Below are 19,157 nucleotides of genomic sequence, written 5' to 3' on the forward strand. Positions count from 1 at the left end.
GCTTCATTTCTAATTACAATGACTACCTTCACGATTATTAATGTCATTTGAGATCGTATTATAACAGTCAAAACTTAGATCCAATTAAAACCACATTATTACCTGTATTTCCTCTTTAATATTACAGATTTGCTTTAACATTTTTATAAAAAACCAGTGGAACAAAGATATCTCGAATCTCAGTGATCTCATAATTAATTGCATGAATTAAATATCATCATAACCGACAGATATGCCTCCAGAAGTCCAGCCCTATGAATCTCTGGAAGCCAATGCCATTGATTAGTTAAAATATATATTACGTGACAAATCACGTAACGTTTTGTGTTTAAAATCATTCTTTTTTCGTCCTTGAATTTCAGTAACATCTTCGTTTTCTTAAGATTTTTTTTTTTTGAAGGGTTCCCCTCGTTTTTAAACAATGCAATAGGAATGACTACCATTTTTATTTATTTAGAACGGTAGCATTCATACGATATAAATGGAGCGATCGTTCAAATCAACTCTTATAATGAAATATATTATAAACTTTCTCGATTTGCCCCCAGACCCCCACTATAAATGTCCCTCCCTTCTGCTTTCTCCTCACACCACTTCAAAAGTCTGAAATCCTACCTCCCTCTCTCTCTCTCTCTCTCTTTAACGCCACCATGGCACTAGCAACTTCTTGTACCGATTCAAGCTGGTGGATTTTCACTGTACCGGCTTTTCTGGGCAGCGAAGTCCTCGCCGATCACTCTCTGATCATATTTTCTCTTTTCATTGCGTCCATTTCAGCGGTTATTCTCGCCTGGGCAGTTTCCTCTGGTGGTCCCGCCTGGACCAATGGTCGTTCTAACAGAGGTTCCACCAGGATCCCCGGGCCGCGTGGCATCCCCTTGTTCGGTAGCATCTTCTCGCTTGCTCGGGGCCTACCACACCGCACATTAGCACAATTATCCCGATCAATGCAAGCAACTCAACTGATGGCATTCTCCATTGGTTCAACTCCTGCTGTTGTTTCATCTGACCCGACGGTCGCAAAAGAGATCCTTACTCACCCTAATTTTGCTGATCGGCCGCTGAAACGATCAGCACGTGAGCTGATGTTTGCCAGGGCCATTGGCTTTGCACCGAACGGTACATACTGGCGCATGCTCAGACGGATTGCTTCGACACACCTCTTTGCACCACGTCGACTTGCAGCTCATGAATCCGGCCGGCAGCTCGACTGCAACACAATGCTTGCTGGAATTGAATTAGAAATGGCATGTACTGGTTCGGTGAAGCTGCGACACCACCTGCAGGGTGCGGCACTGAATAATATCATGGGCAGTGTTTTTGGCAAGCGCTACGATCTGTCAGAGGAATATACTGATGCGGAGGTCTTGAAGCAGATGGTCCGAGAAGGTTTTGAACTGTTGGGGGCGTTCAACTGGTCAGATCACCTCCCATGGCTAGCGAAGTTCTTCGACCCGTCACAAGTTGAGAAAAGGTGCGCTGATCTGGTACCACGTGTCAGAAATCTCGTTTCTAAGATGATTGATGACCACAGGATGGTTGGCAATGGAAATGCGGTGCAGTTATGTGACAAGGCTGACTTTGTGGCTGTGTTACTTTCACTTGAAGGAGATGACAAGTTGAGTGAAGATGATATGGTTGCGGTTCTTTGGGTATGTTGCTCTATACTAATTTTTTTATGCCACTTTCATTTTCCCATGCGTAATGAGTTTAGTTATCTTATAAAAGGTTTTGGATTAACTATGGGTTCAGTTTTTCATTGAGCCAATGCCATCACTTTGCTGTTTACTTTAAATTATATACGGCAATTTTTTTTTTATAATGATGCTTTCAATTAAATTTAGAGTCACATGGGATTTGAAACCTAAAGCATTAATTAGTAACAAACCTCCTAAAACACCGGCGACCTTCTGAAACACCGTGAACCTCTTGAACGGTTTTTTTTGATAGGTTATCATACAAGTTGCATGCTAATTTTTTTTTCTGACGCAGCAGCCGTTGGTACTCTTTTTATTAAAATAACATAATTGCTACATTCATGCATTTAAGTTCTTTATCATTCTAATAACGTTTTTCTTTTTCTAATGTACACAGGAGATGATCTTCCGTGGAACTGACACAACGGCACTTCTGACCGAGTGGGCCATGGCCGAGCTGATCCTCCACCCGACCATTCAATCCAAGCTCCGAGCTGAGATCGACTTTGTTGTTGGTTCGAATGGTACAGTCACCGATACGGATGTGGCGCGAATGCCGTATCTCCAAGCTGTTGTCAAGGAAACACTTCGTGTGCATCCACCGGGGCCACTTCTCTCCTGGGCCCGCCTCTCTACCGATGATGTCCAGCTTAGCAACGGCATGGTTGTTCCAGCTGGCACAACTGCCATGGTCAACATGTGGGCCATCACTCATGACTCCTCTATCTGGCCTAATGCTGACAAGTATGACCCGGACCGTTTCATGGTGTCATCAGGAGGTGCTGACGTGGACATAAGAGGTGGGGACATCCGGCTTGCACCGTTTGGTGCTGGCCGGCGTGTTTGTCCTGGTAAAAACCTCGGCATTGTCACAGTCAGTCTCTGGGTTGCTAGGCTTGTGCATCGCTTTGAGTGGGGCCCGGTCGACAGTGATCCTGTTGACTTGTCAGAGGTGCTAAAACTGTCTTTGGAGATGAAGAAACCACTTGTTGCTGCTGCCATTGCCAGAAATTGAGTCCGCAATTTCTAGCGTTTTGTTGTGTGCGTGGTTGTTGCTCGAGTTTGCTTGGTTCTGGTAATCTGGTATGGTTAAATTAGGATAACTTTGTTTACATCCCACAGAGGCTCCAATTTTGTTATGATCAGTCAGGAGTTCTCTATACAGTACGTCTCAACTTTGTGTTTTACCTTCTAAGTTCTCTATGTTTTTACTGATGCTTGCTGTTTCTCACGCCTTGTGGTGTTTTAGTCAGTCCCATCTTTTTGGTGTGTATCAGTTTATCAAATTAAAGGATCTAATAAAAATATAATGTTTGCTAAAAGTGGTTAATTTTTCTTTTGCTTTTTCTTAAACTTGATGGTTGAGATTACATGCCACGTGTTCAACAGATGATTCATAGGTTTTTGTTTTTGCTTGCTCACAATTGAAAGTAGAAAGAACTGTTGTCAATAAGATATATTTAGTGTAAAACGTAAATCACTGAAATGTTGTCAATAAAGAGATTAGCAAAACAAAAACGCACAGAATTCTTTTTACCTACGGAAAGAAACCACCACTGGATTACCGCTAGTACTAAGCCGGCTAGCCTCCTTGGCAGTTCAAGGGCTCTGCAATCTCTGATTCTCTGTGCATGCTGGTTTTGCTACTTGTCTCCGTAGTTCCCCAAGGAATACAAGAAAATTTCTATTGCTCTTCAAAACCCTAGAGTAAAAGAAAACTGATTTTACATTCAACTGGGCAATAATATTTTATTACGCAAATGCTTTGTCTCGTTGACATGAAAGTTAAGTATTTATTTTTTCTTCTGTTATATTTCAAAATTCTGCAATCGTCTCACGTTTTATGCGGTTCCATTCCTTCCGCTATTTGGATAAACTAGAGAATTTATCAGTATCTTACTATCTTCTGCTAGAGTCAGGCTTATGTATTTTTCTCAATAATCAAGCCGATAATGCAGTTGTAGTCCATTTAATATTATAGGCAGCAGAAATTGTTTCCATTTGTGATAAGATATTGACCAGAAACCAAATACATTTATAAATAAAAAAATTAAGTAGATAGGAAGAGGAAGAGGAAGAGGCAAGAAATAAATTGTAATAAAAGCTAACATTTACAATTTAGTTGGATAGCCCCTCGACTATTAGACCAATACCGTCATTCTTTCAATGACGAAAAAGAGGGAAGGAAAAAAAAAACAAAGATGATGCCAGTGTAATAAAATGCGGTCTATGCGGCCGCATATGCGTATGCGGTTCCGAACCGCATAGAAAATTAATATGCGGTCTAATATGCGGTTCCGCATATGCGGCCACATATTCGGCCGCATAATTTTTAACCGCATAGAAAATTAATATGCGGTCTGATATGTGGTTCCGCATATGCGGCCACATATTCGGCCGCATAATTTTTTACCACATACCGCATATGATCCGCATATGAACCGCATATATGATCTTGTTATTGTGTATTCTTATATATGTATGTTGCTTTTATATTAGAGAATAATGGATATAAAATAGTTCTACAAACATGTGTATTCTTATTCTTGTTGTGAGATTATGCTTCCAAATATATATGAATTTTTATTTTAAAATCCGCATATATAAATCCGCATAAAAATCCGCATATGCGGCCGTATACCGTATATGCGGTATGCGGTGACCTTCCGCATACCGCATAGAAACCGCATTTTATAACACTGGATGATGCCAATGTCCTTCCCTAAAACTTTCTTATTATACCCCCTCTCTCTATCCCTATCCCAGGGGAAAAAAAGAAAGAAAGAAGAAGATAATGTCAATTAGGTGTGTGAATGGGTACGGTACGGTCAAGTGGAGACATTTTTATACTCATATCCTTTAAAATTGACTTACTCATACTCTACTCATATCCATTAAAAATTAACTTTACCCTATCATACCCTTACCCATTAATATTATCGGTTAGCGAAATAATAGCGGGTGAATAACGAATAACACTAATATAATAATTAGTTTTATTACATTTTACAAACTAAACATACAAAATTCGTTAATTTCACACACACACATATATAATTGCATTTCTATTAAAAAAATAAAAATAAATGTGCAATCATTTCCAACCAAATTATTTTTTAAAGGAATAAAATTCAAAACAACGAATATGTATATTTTGGTGGGATGAAAATTGAATTAAATATATATTTAGATTTTATAATTATTGTATAGGATAACAAGTACGAAATAGTCATTATCCATACTCTTTTCCATTTAGTTAACTAAAAAAAATCTTATCCATACTCATACTCAATAAACTAACGGAAAAAAAACTTACTTATGTCTTATTGAATACAATACGGATCGAATAAACGGCTAAAAAGGTACCATTGACACCCCTCATGTTAATGGAATCTTCTACGATCCAAAATCCCTTCACATTTTAAAATGCACAAATTTAAGGACTTATTTTTTATGTACAAATGAAAGGAGAGATTTTAAATTGCAGAGATTGTAGGGATTTTGAAATCGCAGCTGATTTATTTCCAATGTCAATGGCCTTCCCTTAAACTTTCTTATTATACCCCTTCCCTCTATTCCAGGGACAAAAGGAGTCCAATCATCCTTTCTCCTTTCATATCATTTTATTATTTCGAGAGGTCGAATATCAAAATCCTTATGTTAATAAATTAACATAGAGTCCTTATGTTAATGAATTATAATTGTTGTTGATTTGGTACGATTAATTCAATAAAGAGCATATCAACTAGACCAATAAACTGCATCAGCATGACTAAGACCGGCCAATTAAACACACTACATTTTGCTCCGGTGGGGTCACTGAACCCCAAACTTAATCATGCTTAAAATAATGAAAAAAAAGAAAAAGAAAAGAGAATCAAATAAATTTTAACATTCATACGAGGTTGACCGTTGACCCCGTTGGATTCAGAAAAAAAATGACCCAACTATATCTAACAGACTTTAGCTGCCCCATAATAAAATTCCAATTTATATGTCAGGCAAAATTAAACTATAGTGACGGGGACATAAATTCTCAGTGTAGACATGGCTTTGTGGAATTATCAAATTAATACAAGAGTTTGAAAAGAATTGCAAAATCAAAATATAACTAACGGCTGTGACGTGAATAAAAAAAAAAAAAAAGATGTCTCTTATTATCATGATTAAATTTGACAGGAGGTGTTAATGCAGTGTCGAACTTTGAATTTTGAGCAGAACGTGATTTGATTTGTGCATGTAATTACTGTTATTTCAGTTAAGTCCGTTTTCTCGGAGTCTTTGCGGATATGCGTTTTGCAGTAATTATTTGACTGGAGAAACACTGAACTCTCGATGCTATCGTGTTTTTACTTTCGCTGGATGATAGAAAGTTTGGTCATAATAAAGCACTGCAACGTACCGTTTAGATCTTCGTTTGGTCTTGTGTTCTAGATTACTGCCACGTAGCTGTTATTGGTCTCTCCCAAGTTGTACCGTTGCTTGTCAGTTGTCACCAATTACTATTACTATTAACGTTTTACTACTAGTCAGTGGTCAGAATTCAAAACTTAGAACAAAATTATTCAGACCAATCAATAGTGAATTTTTTTTTAACTTTGGCGGTGGCTGTAAAATATAATTTTTATTAATAAAAGCACAAAATTACGTCCATCGAAAACATTATTCACATCAACCCATCTCAACATCTACAATAAATATTGAATTGAAACCGCAAATATTGTACTAGTTCTTTTGGGCAAGTTGCTTCTACAGAGAAGAGGAGTGAGTAATTAATGTTCCGGACTAACGGATTTAAGATTTCAATTCAATTAATATTAGTCGCAAATTCTTTTTGTTTATTACTTTATTATCAGTAGCAAATTAGCAATACAATAAGAAAAGACACCAGTCTTCCATTTAGGATTATGTAATGCTTGCAATCGTTTTTTGTGTTTTCATGTTTTGTAGTAATTTCAAATTTACAGCACTTTCGCTTATCTATTTATACATTGTTCCTTTTGCCATTTTTTTTTACTTACAAAACAAAATATTATTTCTTTAACCCAATCTGTGTCTATATGTACTTTATTTTGGGGTCCAACTTTTTATATATTACTTTGTTATTTGTTTTGTAACTTTTTAATGCTTGAATGATGTTGATCAACTTGATAATCAACAAAAAAAAAATTATGTTAAATTCTTCCAAACAACAAGACACGAGACCATATTTAGAGAACATTAGCAAAGTCCTTCCATTTAAGCCCACAATAAAAGCAGACAAGCACTCAACAAGACACCAGCAGCAACTTATATTTTAAAAAGCATACAGATCAGATCTGCGGTGATACTCTTGGTCCTTTAGAATTTATGTAATTCAAACTATAGAACTAGCTAGTAAAATACTTTATTCTTTGACGGTCTCCATGTGCTATGTTTGTTATCTAAAATGCACGTGTCAAGTAAACACACAGCGCGATTTTGATGCAAACCATCAATGGATCATAAACTATGGCCAGACAAAAGGAACCGAATCTCCTGTCCCCGGGGTGCAGAAAATTTCTGCTCTCAGAGTCACTGCGGGGTAGAATCAGTTACTGTTAAAGGGTTTAATTACTATTACTGTTTTTAAATTTGGACCCACCCGCAGTGACTCTGGGGGCAGGAATTTCCTGCCCCCGGGAGAGCAGATGATTCGGTCCCAGACAAAATTCACCAAAAGGTCTCTAAACTTCGTCGCATTTTACGTGTTGTGCCTAGGGCTGGCAAAAAAATTCGAGGTTCGTAATTCGATTCGGGTTTGATTCGGGTTTGATTCGAGTTTAATTCGATTCGAAATAGGTTCAAATTGGAACGAACCAAACCAGGTTCGGTTCGGAATTAAACCAAACCAAACCCAAACCTAGCCTGGTTCGATCGAAATAGGTTCGTGATTTTTTTGTGGTTCGAATCTCATAAAATCACCAACCATTCATTTTACCCGATTAAATCGAATCTCATAAAATCCAACCGTTCATTTTACCCGATCAAATTAAAATACAAAAGAGCCATTCATTTAACCTAGCCGTCCCAGACTCCCAGTCTCCCACGCTCTCATCTCGCTCTCTCTCTAACTCGCTCTCATGTCGCTCTAAACCCTAACTTGGCCGTCACTCCTCTCTGTCTCGCAAGTCGCAACTACTCTCTCTCCTCTCTCTAAGCCAACAGTACACCTCACGATCGGTTTCAGTACTGCACTAGACGGGCTTTAGAGCTAGGGTTTGGGCTTCGGAGCTAGGGTTTGGACTTCGGAGCTAGGATTCTAGCACCAAGGCGTAGCTCCGTCGATTGGAAGTCTTTCACTGACCTAGGGTTCCAGCACCGTCGTTAGCAAGGCGATTGAACACCAACAAAGGTAACCGATATACTGGTAAATCTCTACTTATCTGAATCTGATATACTGGTATATCCTTTAGTAAGAAACTGGTTCTTAGGCTCATCCATATTGAATCCGATATACTGGTTCTTATACTGGTCATTACCAGTAACTTATCTGAATCCTTGATGTAAATCTCTACTTTCATGCTCATCCATATTCTTTTATTTGCTTGCAAGTGGGTTTTGGCAATGAGAAGCATGGTCACCTCGTTCTCTGTATAATTCGGAGGCAATTTTTCTGCCAAGTTCTTAGGCTTGGTATTGAAGTTAGCAACCTAGACAGAGTAGCAATGTGAGTTCTTTTTTTTATTTTTATTCTTAATTAGAGTGATTTCTGAACTTAATGTTGCTGACCTGTTGCAGATTTATGAACTGGATTATTAATTTGAGTTATATTTAATCCTTTCCTACAGATTTGAGCCCTTCTCAATTGCGTAGAGTTGGATCTGTTGTTTCAGTTGCGGATTGGCAAATTAGTTTAGGTATGTTCCTTATAATTAATTTTAGTAATTTACTTGGGGATTCTTTTTATTTTATCTTTTATGTACTTGCTGATTTGCTGATTTGCTGATTTGTGTTTAGGTATGTTCCTTGATTCTTTCTATTTTATCTTTTTAATTTGAGTTTAGGTATGTTCAAGATCATATACTTGCTGATTTGCTAATTTTAGTAATTTTAGTAATTTACTTGGAGATTCTTTGCATATTTAATTATACTTGCTAATTTGCACCTTTTCTATTTTAATTAGACTTGCTAATTTGCATCTTTGTTTATTTGCTTAATTTTTTTGATAGAATGTCGCGGGTTGAATCTTCTCATACTCCCACTAATGAGGTGGAAGAAGATGAAACTGTGAATACCGACAATGGCAGTGAGAAAATTCCTATAGATGTTGATGAGACTACGGTGGTTGACCCAACTGAAGAAAAGGTAAAGGGAAAAGGTTCGAAAGCCGGATGCAAAAGAAAGTCGGAAGTATGGGAGTGGTTTAAAACGTTTGATGTGGATTTGAAAGGGCCCAAAGGGACAACAGTGAAGTTACAAAAGGCAGAGTGTACCCAATGCAAAAAAAGGTACAATGTGAACCTAAGTGGTAGTACTTCTCACCTCTTAAAGCATGTTAAAGCCTGTTTTGAAATTAAACGAGTCAAAGGAATATCACTATCGGGTACACTGAAATTCCCAAATAATAACCAAGTTGGACTTGATGTAGTGAGAGGGAGCGGGGGTTATGATCACATAAAATGTCGGGAGATTATTGCAAAGATGATCATGGCTCATGAATTGCCATTTTCGTTTATTGAATACCATTGGTTTAATATTCTAATGAAGTACAACAATCCCTTGTATCAAAGAGTGACTAGAAACACCATAAAAAATGATTGCATAAAGTTTTTTGAATCTGAAAAAGAGAAGATTAAAAATGTTTTCAAGCATGCCAAAATGATATCACTCACTTCTGATTGTTGGACTTCAAATCAAACCATTGGTTACATGGTTATAACCGCTCATTACATAAATCCAAATTGGAAGTTGCAAAAAAGAATCATTACTTTTATTGAGCTTGCACCACCTCACACTGGTGAGGCAATCTCGGATGCCATTTTGGAGTCTCTTAGAAAGTGGGGTATCTTAAACAAAATTGGAACAATTACCCTAGACAATGCATCTAATAATGATAAGGTTGCGCTCATTTTGAAGTCCAACTTTGAGGTAACAGGCATGTTGCATTTTAATGGCTGTTTTTTTCATGTGAGATGTTGTGCTCACGTATTGAACTTGATAGTGCAAGTTGGACTTGACCGAATTAATGATTGCATTGTCAAGATTAGGGAGGGTGTTAAGTACCTTAGAAAATCCCCGGCTAGATTGTTCAAATTTGGAGAAATTGCTATCCAATTAGGCATACCCACTAGGCGATCCTTGTGTTCTGATGTGAAAACTAGGTGGAACTCAACACATCGCATGCTCCAATCGGCTCTTTATTACAAGGTTGCGCTTGAAGGGTATGCCAAGAGAGATTCAACTTTTAAGTGGCTGCCCACGGAGTTAGAGTGGGCAAATACCGAAAAGGTAATGAAGTTGCTTGATGTTTTCACTAAAGCGACAAACCTTTTTTCGGGAACTGCCTACCCCACCTCAAATTTGTTCTTTAATGAAGTGTTTAAGGTTAAAAAGGCAATATGTGAGGCTTACAGTTCGTCAGATGATTTCTTGAGTAAGATGTCTCAAGTCATGTATGTGAAGTTTGAAAAGTATTGGGGAGAAGTTAGTCTTTTAATGACTGTTGCTTCTATATTTGATCCAAGGTTCAAAATGAATTTGATCGGATTTTGTTTCAAAAAGTTGTACCAAAGTTATGAGGTTGATGCTCGTATTGAAGAGGTTAGAAGCAAGGTTGAATTGCTTTTTCAGAAATATGAAAGGGAATATGTGGCTTCCAATAGTGTATCGAGTTCTTCAACCTTGCTTCTAGATGGTACCTCTTTAGATAATACCCAACCCGAGGATGACTATTTTCATTTTGTGATTGAAAACCAAACCGAAGAGTCTCCAAAAACAGACCTTGAGGTGTACTTAGAAGAAAGGGTTCTTGTTGTGGGGCAAGGAGAGAAATTTGATGTGTTGGAGTGGTGGAAAGTTAATTGTGTGAAGTTTCCAATTTTGAGCAATTTTGCTCGAGATGTCCTTGGCATTCCAATATCAACAGTCGCCTCTGAGTCGGCTTTTAGTGCCGGGGGTCGTGTACTAGATGACTACAGGAGTTCCCTAAGTAAAGATATGGTCGAACTTTTGGTTTGTGGAGGTGATTGGATAAGAGCAAGCTCAACTGTCACATTACACACTTTACAAGTAAGAGACGAGGGTTACAAAATCTATATCATTTATTTGATTATTCAAATAGCTTTCACACTTATCTTTTGTTTTTGTTAATATTTTCAGCAAGCAGTCAAAGAAGAGGAGAACCTTGAAGTGAAAATACCGATGACAAAAACTGATTAGAGAAGCTTAATATTTCAGCATGCTCAACAGGTAACTGATTAGTGAAAATACTATTTTCTTGTTATAGCTTTGCTTGGCTGCTGATATGAATGGTTGAAATATTATTTTCTTGTTCTAGCTTTGCTTGGCTGCTGATCTAAATGGTTGTTTTGGCTGTGCTGGTTGTTTTGGCTGTGTTGTGCTTCTCTGTCAATTGGCTGTGTTGACTATGTTGTGTTGGCTGTGTTGATTGTGTTGTGTTGGCTGTGCTGGTTGTGCTTCTCTGTAAGCTGGTTGTGTTGACTATGTTGTGTGTTGGCTGTGCTGGTTGTGCTTATCTGTAAGCTGGTTGTGTTGACTATGTTGTGTGTTGGCTGTGCTGGTTGTGCTTCTCTGTAAGCTGGCTGTGTTGACTATATTGTGTTGGCTGTAGCTCCTCTCTGTGTTGACTATGTTAAGTGCTTTTACTGTCATGCCTTACCTGTTTTGCTGGCATGTCTGTAAGTTGTTGGCTATGGGTATTAGGATGGGTGTAATTGTGTTTTGCCTATGGTCAATGATGTAAATAATCGACATGGCTGAAACCTTGATACTGCTTCTTTTGGAGTTCAGTGTCTAGTTTAGGATGCCACATATGATACTACACATGATACTGAGACCTATTATGGCATTGGTTTTCTGTTTCGGGTAGCTTTCTATTTTCTGTCTATTTTTCATTTGAACTATTGTATGTGATTGGTTGTGCTATTGTATGCTGTTTAATGGATTAATCAATGGATTGTTTAATGGATTGTTCTATTTTCTATTTATTTTTGCACTTTGTTTAATGGATTGTTCAAAATCAGATCTCATTTCGAACCTATTTCGAACCAAACCGAATCAGTTCGAATATGTACCGAACCAAACCCGAACTGATATTTGAGGTTTGAAATCAGAATCAATTTCGAACCAGTTTGGTTCGAAATTATTTCGAATCCGAACCCGAACCTGGATTAGGTTTGGTTTGGTTCGGTTCGTTGCCAGCCCTAGTTGTGCCGGCATTTTTTATGACCGTTTTCTTAATTTATTTGTTTCAATTAATATTACTTAGCTTAGGTCAGTTCATTTAAAAACCTTAAACGGCATGGTAATATGATTTTTGCTTTTTGCTTTTTTCCACCAATAACGAAAAACCTTTGAATGCAGAAATAAATATACATCCATCCTTTAATTTACGTAGACCCATATAATTTTGATATTAATGTGAGTTAATTTATTTTTGACGTGGAAAATAACTTCAACTATTTTGGATAGACAAAAATTACAAGTGCAATGTGTACTGAAACAAAACATATACAATTTAGCGATTAAAAAAATTGAAACTTAATGACCTATTTAAGACATAAGAGTGTAGATCTATGTTACTCCGATATTCCTATATGGGTTTTGTACCCTATTTGATACGTATCGGATACCGATACGCGTCCGATATGGCTCCGATAAGTATCGGATGAGCTGTCATATCATGCATATACCTCCCGATACGGTCTTCAATACCCGTTGACTTTTCTGGATACTGTTCTGACACGTTGGATATGTCTCAGATATGCAGATGGCCAAGGGTGGATCCAGGATTTCTGTCCGGGTAGGGCACTAATCGGGTTCAAACCTATTAACTTGTCGGGTACACAATTGCAACTCAATCGCTATAACTATTTTTATTATAAAATATGTTATAATCATAAAATCGATTAGTACCGCATTGAATTTTTTTTCCCTAAAATAATTAAAAATTCATTTGGCACAATTCAAAGTGGAACTGTTCTTATGGCCAATTAGCAAATAAAAGTCAAAACTTGTATAAAAAAATTAACTGAAATATAAGTAATGAATAATAAAAGTCACAAAAAAGTTCGGCCGATTCATCTCCTTAGAATTGTAATAATAGGTCCTACCGTCACACATTTTTTGTTCTCTTGTTCTCTTTCAAATAAAAATTAAATATGCAAAATTGACCAAAACTCAAAAGGAATTGGTTCAAGAATTGAACTAACTCTGATCAGAGGCAGGCACTACATCGGACCAGAGGTATAGGCACACTAAACAATTAGTACCAACTCAAAAAAAAATCAAATTAAGGGGTATGCACTTGTCCACGAATGCGTATCCTCTGCATTAACTAAAAAATGAATCTTTTGAGTTAATAAATCTCAACCGTCTAATTTTAAACAGAGCCAGTCTAGCCCCTGCTTATGATGTAAGAATCTTTATTATTAGTGCTGATCTAGATTACACGGATTTTAAAACAGAACGAATTGTCAGAATTCATCAACTCAAAAGTTTCTCTTTTGAGTTAATGCAAAGGATACGAATTCCTTTTCCACCCCAAACACTGTGTGGGGATCCGCCAATGCAATGATAGGTGCACACGGATTATACAAAGTCCATGGACCAAGTCAAAAAAAAAATTTGCACCAAGGAATTGAACCTACCAGATTTGTATTTTTTTGAAATTCTGATAGTGACTAAATTAGATTTGTTATTAAAAGTTAGTAGCTATACTATTTAATATATACTTGAGCTATCATATTCAGAATTTTTTATATTTAATTTATATAAAACATGTTTTGAATCAATAATATAATTAATATAATAAAAAAATAAAATATATAATATGTGTATTCTTGATTTTTTTTTTTTAAATTATCATATCATTATATCTGTATCGTATCCGATAGAATATCCATACAACATAGGTGTAGATCGTATCCAATTTTCATTTAAAAAAAAAATTACAGACAGACGGAATCAATCACGGGCTTGACCGGTGTGCTAGACAACCCCTTAATTTTCTAGACGCTTCTAATTAAATCCGGTCTCTGACTCTCTGTTGAATCCACGATGAATGACGTGAAGAAATTTTTCAATAGACATTTATGTATTGTGATGCATGACACAGCTGCTTCAGTTATGAGCAGATCTCGAGACGACGTAAATATTGGCAGCTGCTTGTCTCCTGTTTGGCTCAATTAATGCATATAGCAGCCAGCAGGGCATTGCGACGGTTGTCTTCTTCATACGCGTATGCGAGACATTAAGAGCAGCTTGGTTCTTTATATACATACAATGTTATAAAAATATATAGCTTGGTCGGTGCAGAATAGAGACAAGCTTAGGCAAACGGCGACAATACCGTGCTGCAGGTCTTGTGCCATTTCGTGGATCTCTGACTGCTTAATTTACTGTACTGTCACTCTCAGTCAAAAGACAAAACCACTGGTCAATGATATTACTGAATACAATTCATTATCAACAAATTCTAATCCAACTTAATATTAATCATTTTCTAACATCAGTAACGCCCCTCGTACATCTTTAAACTGCACAATTTTAAGGGAGTTTATTTTTTTCATAAAATCAAGAAAAAGGTAGAGAGAAATAAAAAGAGTACAGAATTTGTAATATTAGTAGAAAGATCGATACAGATTTTACTGATTCTAACAATTAAAACAATTAAGATAAGTACAAATTCTACCTATTATAACAATTAAAAGAGTTAGAATAAGTAGAAATTCCACCGTCCTGACCTATTGTTTTTATTTTTCAGCACCAGAGTAGAATTGTTTGAAATGAAATTTAGATAGGTACAGATTTTATCTATTATAATAATTAAAACAGTTAGGATAGCTAGAATCTGTACCTATCCTAAATGTTTTGATTATTATAATCAGTAGAATCTGTACCTATCCTAAATGTTCCGATCCTTCTACTAATATTATAAATTTTGTACTTTTTTTTTCTCTCTACTTTTTTTCAATTTGTATAAAAAAAAATTCTAAACCCTAAATCCTAAACCCGATTATTATAATCAGTAGAATCTGTACCTATCCTAAATGTTCCGATCCTTCTACTAATATTATAAATTTTGTACTTTTTTTTTCTCTCTACTTTTTTTTCAATTTGTATAAAAAAAAAAAATTCTAATTTTAGGCACTGTTCGGATGCCTTTTTTAACTGGGAATTTCATGGATTTGACTCAGATCCGAATGTCATTCCATTGGAGGCGTTCGGCAGCACAATTTTTGGGTTTGAATTACTCATAGGTTATTCCCAATGAATCACTGTTCAGTACAATTTTGTAGGATAAAAAAACTGTGCTATGACCTCATTTGTTTGTTCCCATATTCTCTCTGTCCTTCTCTTTAATGCTGGGACCCACCCCTCCTCTTTCTTTCTCTCCCTTCACCCTCAACGTGGCCCACTCTCACTTTTCTTTTAAGGCCCTATTCGGTCTTCAAATATAAATGAGTATGGACACAGAAATTAAACTGTAAACATAATTTTTTTTTTTCACGAGAACAGTAATACAGCCGAGCAGAGTCTAAATTCTCTCTCTTTCCCTTGTATATAAGGAGCCGAATAGTATTTTATTTCCAATTGTGTGACTAATAATAAAGCGATTCGAATCCAAATTTGTTTTAATTACATATTTTAAATGTTCGTTTGTTGGTATATTTTTAAATGTTTATTTTTTAAATACTTTTTAATCGTTGTTTTCTTATTTCTTTAATAACATATTTTAAATATTTGTTTGTTTTCTAATTTTTGTAATTACATATTTGAAATGTTTATTTTTTGTAATTGTTTTTTATATTTATAAATATCTTCCTATTTTATTTGTACCCATTTTAGTAATAATTTTTATTAGAAATGTTTCATCTATTTAATATTATTATTTAATCAATTTTATTTAATTTCATTTTATAATTTTTAATAAAAATAATTGTTTAATATCTAAAATATAAACAAAATGGAAATCTTGTATTAATCACCACAGTGATTAATTTATTAATTTTATTTTAAATAAATTTTTAGTGATCAGATAACAAGATTACGGTAGAAGTATTGTTATGTTATGGCTTAATTGATTTAATTTAATTTAATTTAATTAATAATTATTTTATTGATATCATTAATTTCATAAAGAAAATAGGATTTCCTATAATTATACCCCACGGTACAACAGAATACACATTCAGTGCATTCTCATAATTATTTTCGTACATACTTATGAGTATGAATTCCCGTAAATAAAAAAGTGAATTTCTGAACCCGTCAAATCTCATCCCGCATAATTCCGTAACAAACAAACAGGCCTCCAATGCATACCGGAATTTTTTTTATAAACCATAAATAATTAAATTATTTTTACGGAACCAATATGATTACTTTTTTTTTTAAAACCATAAGGACCGGATGGTCCGTCCGGTATCAAAATCAGTTTTTCTCCAGACCGGGCGGACCATTCGGTCTCACATTTTTTTTTTTTTTTAAAACAAAAAAAATTTAAATTTTTTTCTTTTTTGTATTAAAATATTAGAAATGTTGAATATATTTCGTTGAAAATAGATGAAATACAATATAATTTGATTTATTAGAAAGACTGCAACAAATAACTCGGATCAATATTTTTCAGATCGGATTTTTCGCGGCTGTAAGAAAAATTAATATATTTCTTTATGTGTTATTAGAAAAAAAAAATGCTTAGATTCTGAGTTATTGATCCCGGTTCAAAAGTCATTTCTATGTAATCTAGAAAATATTGTGATCCTTCTAGTATATTTAATTTATGAAAAGTTGAATCTATTTTTGAAAAAAAACAAAAACTTTAAGTTATTTAATGATTATTATTCAAAAAAAATTCTCAAAATAGATACAATTTTTTACAAATTAAATGTCCTAGAAGGATCACAATATTTTATGAGTTACCTAGAAGTGACTTTTGAACCGGGATCAATAACTCAGAATCTAAGCATTTTTATTTTTTTCTAATAACACACAAAGAAATATATTAATTTTTCTTACAGCTGCGAAAAACTCGATCTGAAAAATATTGATCCGGGTTATTTGTTGTAGTCTTTCAAATAAATCAAATTATATTGTATTTCATCTATTTTCAAATAAATATATTCAACATTTCTAATATTTTAATACAAAATTTAAAAAAATTTAAAAATTTCTGTTTTTTTAAAAAAAAAAAATGTGAGATTGAACGGTCCGTCCGATCTGGATAAAAACTGATTTTGAGACCGGACGGTTATGATTTAAAAAAAAAAGTAATCTTATTGATTCTGTAAAAATAATTTAATTATTTATAATTTATAAAAAAAATTCTGCATAACGCACTATCTAAAATTGTAGATCTGGATGTACTTGTAGTTTAGCTAGTCCGAATAATACAAGGGTACTTTGACCAATGCTTTGATGAATGGATATGTGCTCTTGATATCTTAGGACAGGAGATAAAACATTATTTTTGTCCAGATGATCTCAAAAGATCATAGATAGGCCAAGACACCAAAATCAATCAATCAGAGGAAGTTATTACAGATGTACCTGTCTGTAGTCTGTACTAGTGAATTCAGTGTGCCATCGCTTCTCTCATGTCTATTCACTTGTTTTCTTTTGTAGCTATGATAAGTTAAAATAACGATGGTCAAAGAACCCGGTACGTTCTATTTCAAAATTGGTCGGTACGTCCATCCGATATTTTCTGTTTTCCTCGAGCCAGCCGCTAAGAGAGAGAAAAAAAAATCTATATCAGTTTTTTGAGATGTGGCTCAAAACATTGACAACTCATTAGTGGTTTTGTTTAAATATCTCGTAATTTGTTTTAAATTATTTGATTCTAATATGAACTTTCCTGTATTCTTCATGCCCGAAATTGTTTTTCTTATCACCCTGATAAATCAGAATTAAATCACTACCGCTCTTTTATTTTGAATTATAATTTCATCACGAACTCAGACTCAGTCTACGGACGAATCCCCAATCCAAACTCATACCCAGTACACGGACGAATCCAAACTCATACTCAGCGTGCCGACGGATCCGAACTCATACAAAGTATGAGTTCCGATTGGAATCGAATATATTCCAAGAATGGTAATATATTACCGTAGATTATCGAATATATAATGCATATACTCTTTCACATCAGATATCGTTTTACATAAACATATGCGAAATGTATAAGTGATATATGCAAATAAAGTTTATATATTGTTTTAAATACTATAATGATAATTTCTATAATTTCTACAAGTTCTAAGTATTTTTTTTTTTGCAATATCACTATTAGTTTTGGCGATTTACTAATTTCAAATATGTCCAGAATTAAACGAAAACATCTAATATGCATTATTGAAGCATTTTTGTGTAAATTATTTTATATGAATTTAAAAGATAGTCTAATAATCATTTGTGCAAGTATATGATAATATTTGAGGTACAACTATAAATTTTCATCTTTTAATCACTTTGAATGTCTCTAGAATTAATTAAAAGCATCTATTACAAATGCAAATTGACTTTATGATATTTCATTTCAATATTACTATAATAATATTTTTTACAGGTTTTAGATATTACTTGGAAAATTATAATTAGTTTTGGTGATTTAATCAATTTAAATATGTCCAAAATCAAATGAAATATCAAATATCCATGCATGAAATTCGTTTTAAATGCACAACTATATACTTAGTTTAAAAAATTAATGTATACTTCACATCACCTGTGGTAACACAAATTTTATGTTTTGATCGTGACCGTCTAGCTCAAGTCAGATTGGTCTGGATTATGATCGGACGGTGAGAATATAATCTCAAATTTCGAGTTACAGCAGAGACGCTAGACTTCATTTTCTCTCTCTACGTATACGTCTCAGTATATGTACATTGTACAAGCAAGCAATCTCTTAACTATCTATCTCTGACTGGATAGATCTCTTCCTTTTTCTCCGAGAAATCCAAAACATCAAAAAAAATACTCCGTCTATTTCAAAGTTATTATTACAATGATTTATTGCAGCAATTCGAACTCATATCCAGTATGAGTTCAGATCCGTGCGCGTATTAGGTATGCAAACGAATTCGAACTTATACACAGTATGAGTTCGAATCCGTCTACACACTGGTTGTCTCCGTACTGAGTATGAGTTTGGATTGGAAATCCGTCCACACAATGAGTTTAAGTTCGTAGTGGAATCTGAATTTGAAATAAACGGGTGGGAATGATTTAATTCTGATTTGTTAGGGTGGT

General features: G+C 34.8%; 2 protein-coding genes across 2 annotated transcripts; both read left to right on the forward strand.

Moving 5' to 3' along the window:
• Positions 1-593: 593 nt before the first annotated feature.
• CYP78A7 (cytochrome P450, family 78, subfamily A, polypeptide 7) lies at positions 594-3,019 on the forward strand. The gene is made up of 2 exons (XM_078308705.1): positions 594-1,652; positions 2,095-3,019. Exons 1-2 carry the CDS (start codon positions 651-653, stop codon positions 2,710-2,712), a joined length of 1,620 nt encoding a protein of 539 aa, XP_078164831.1. The 5' UTR covers positions 594-650; the 3' UTR covers positions 2,713-3,019.
• Positions 3,020-8,888: 5,869 nt separating this feature from the next.
• LOC144559300 (zinc finger BED domain-containing protein RICESLEEPER 2-like) lies at positions 8,889-11,861 on the forward strand. The gene is made up of 3 exons (XM_078308315.1): positions 8,889-10,946; positions 11,037-11,126; positions 11,215-11,861. The coding sequence occupies exons 1-2, from the start codon at positions 8,889-8,891 to the stop codon at positions 11,094-11,096; spliced, it is 2,118 nt and encodes a 705-aa protein (XP_078164441.1). The 3' UTR covers positions 11,097-11,126; positions 11,215-11,861.
• Positions 11,862-19,157: the final 7,296 nt, after the last annotated feature.

Source organism: Carex rostrata, chromosome 9 (genome assembly GCF_964058835.1).
Source record: "Carex rostrata chromosome 9, lpCarRost1.2, whole genome shotgun sequence".
Taxonomy (NCBI): domain Eukaryota; kingdom Viridiplantae; phylum Streptophyta; class Magnoliopsida; order Poales; family Cyperaceae; genus Carex; species Carex rostrata.

Excerpts from the sequence above, each read along its gene's own strand:
- LOC144559300 (XM_078308315.1), top strand. The coding sequence starts at position 8,889 with ATGTCGCGGGTTGAATCTTCTCATACTCCCACTAATGAGGTGGAAGAA. Across the intron at positions 10,947-11,036 it reads TCACATTACACACTTTACAA|CAAGCAGTCAAAGAAGAGGA; the intron begins GTAAGAGACGAG and ends TAATATTTTCAG.
- CYP78A7 (XM_078308705.1), top strand. The coding sequence starts at position 651 with ATGGCACTAGCAACTTCTTGTACCGATTCAAGCTGGTGGATTTTCACT. Across the intron at positions 1,653-2,094 it reads ATATGGTTGCGGTTCTTTGG|GAGATGATCTTCCGTGGAAC; the intron begins GTATGTTGCTCT and ends TAATGTACACAG.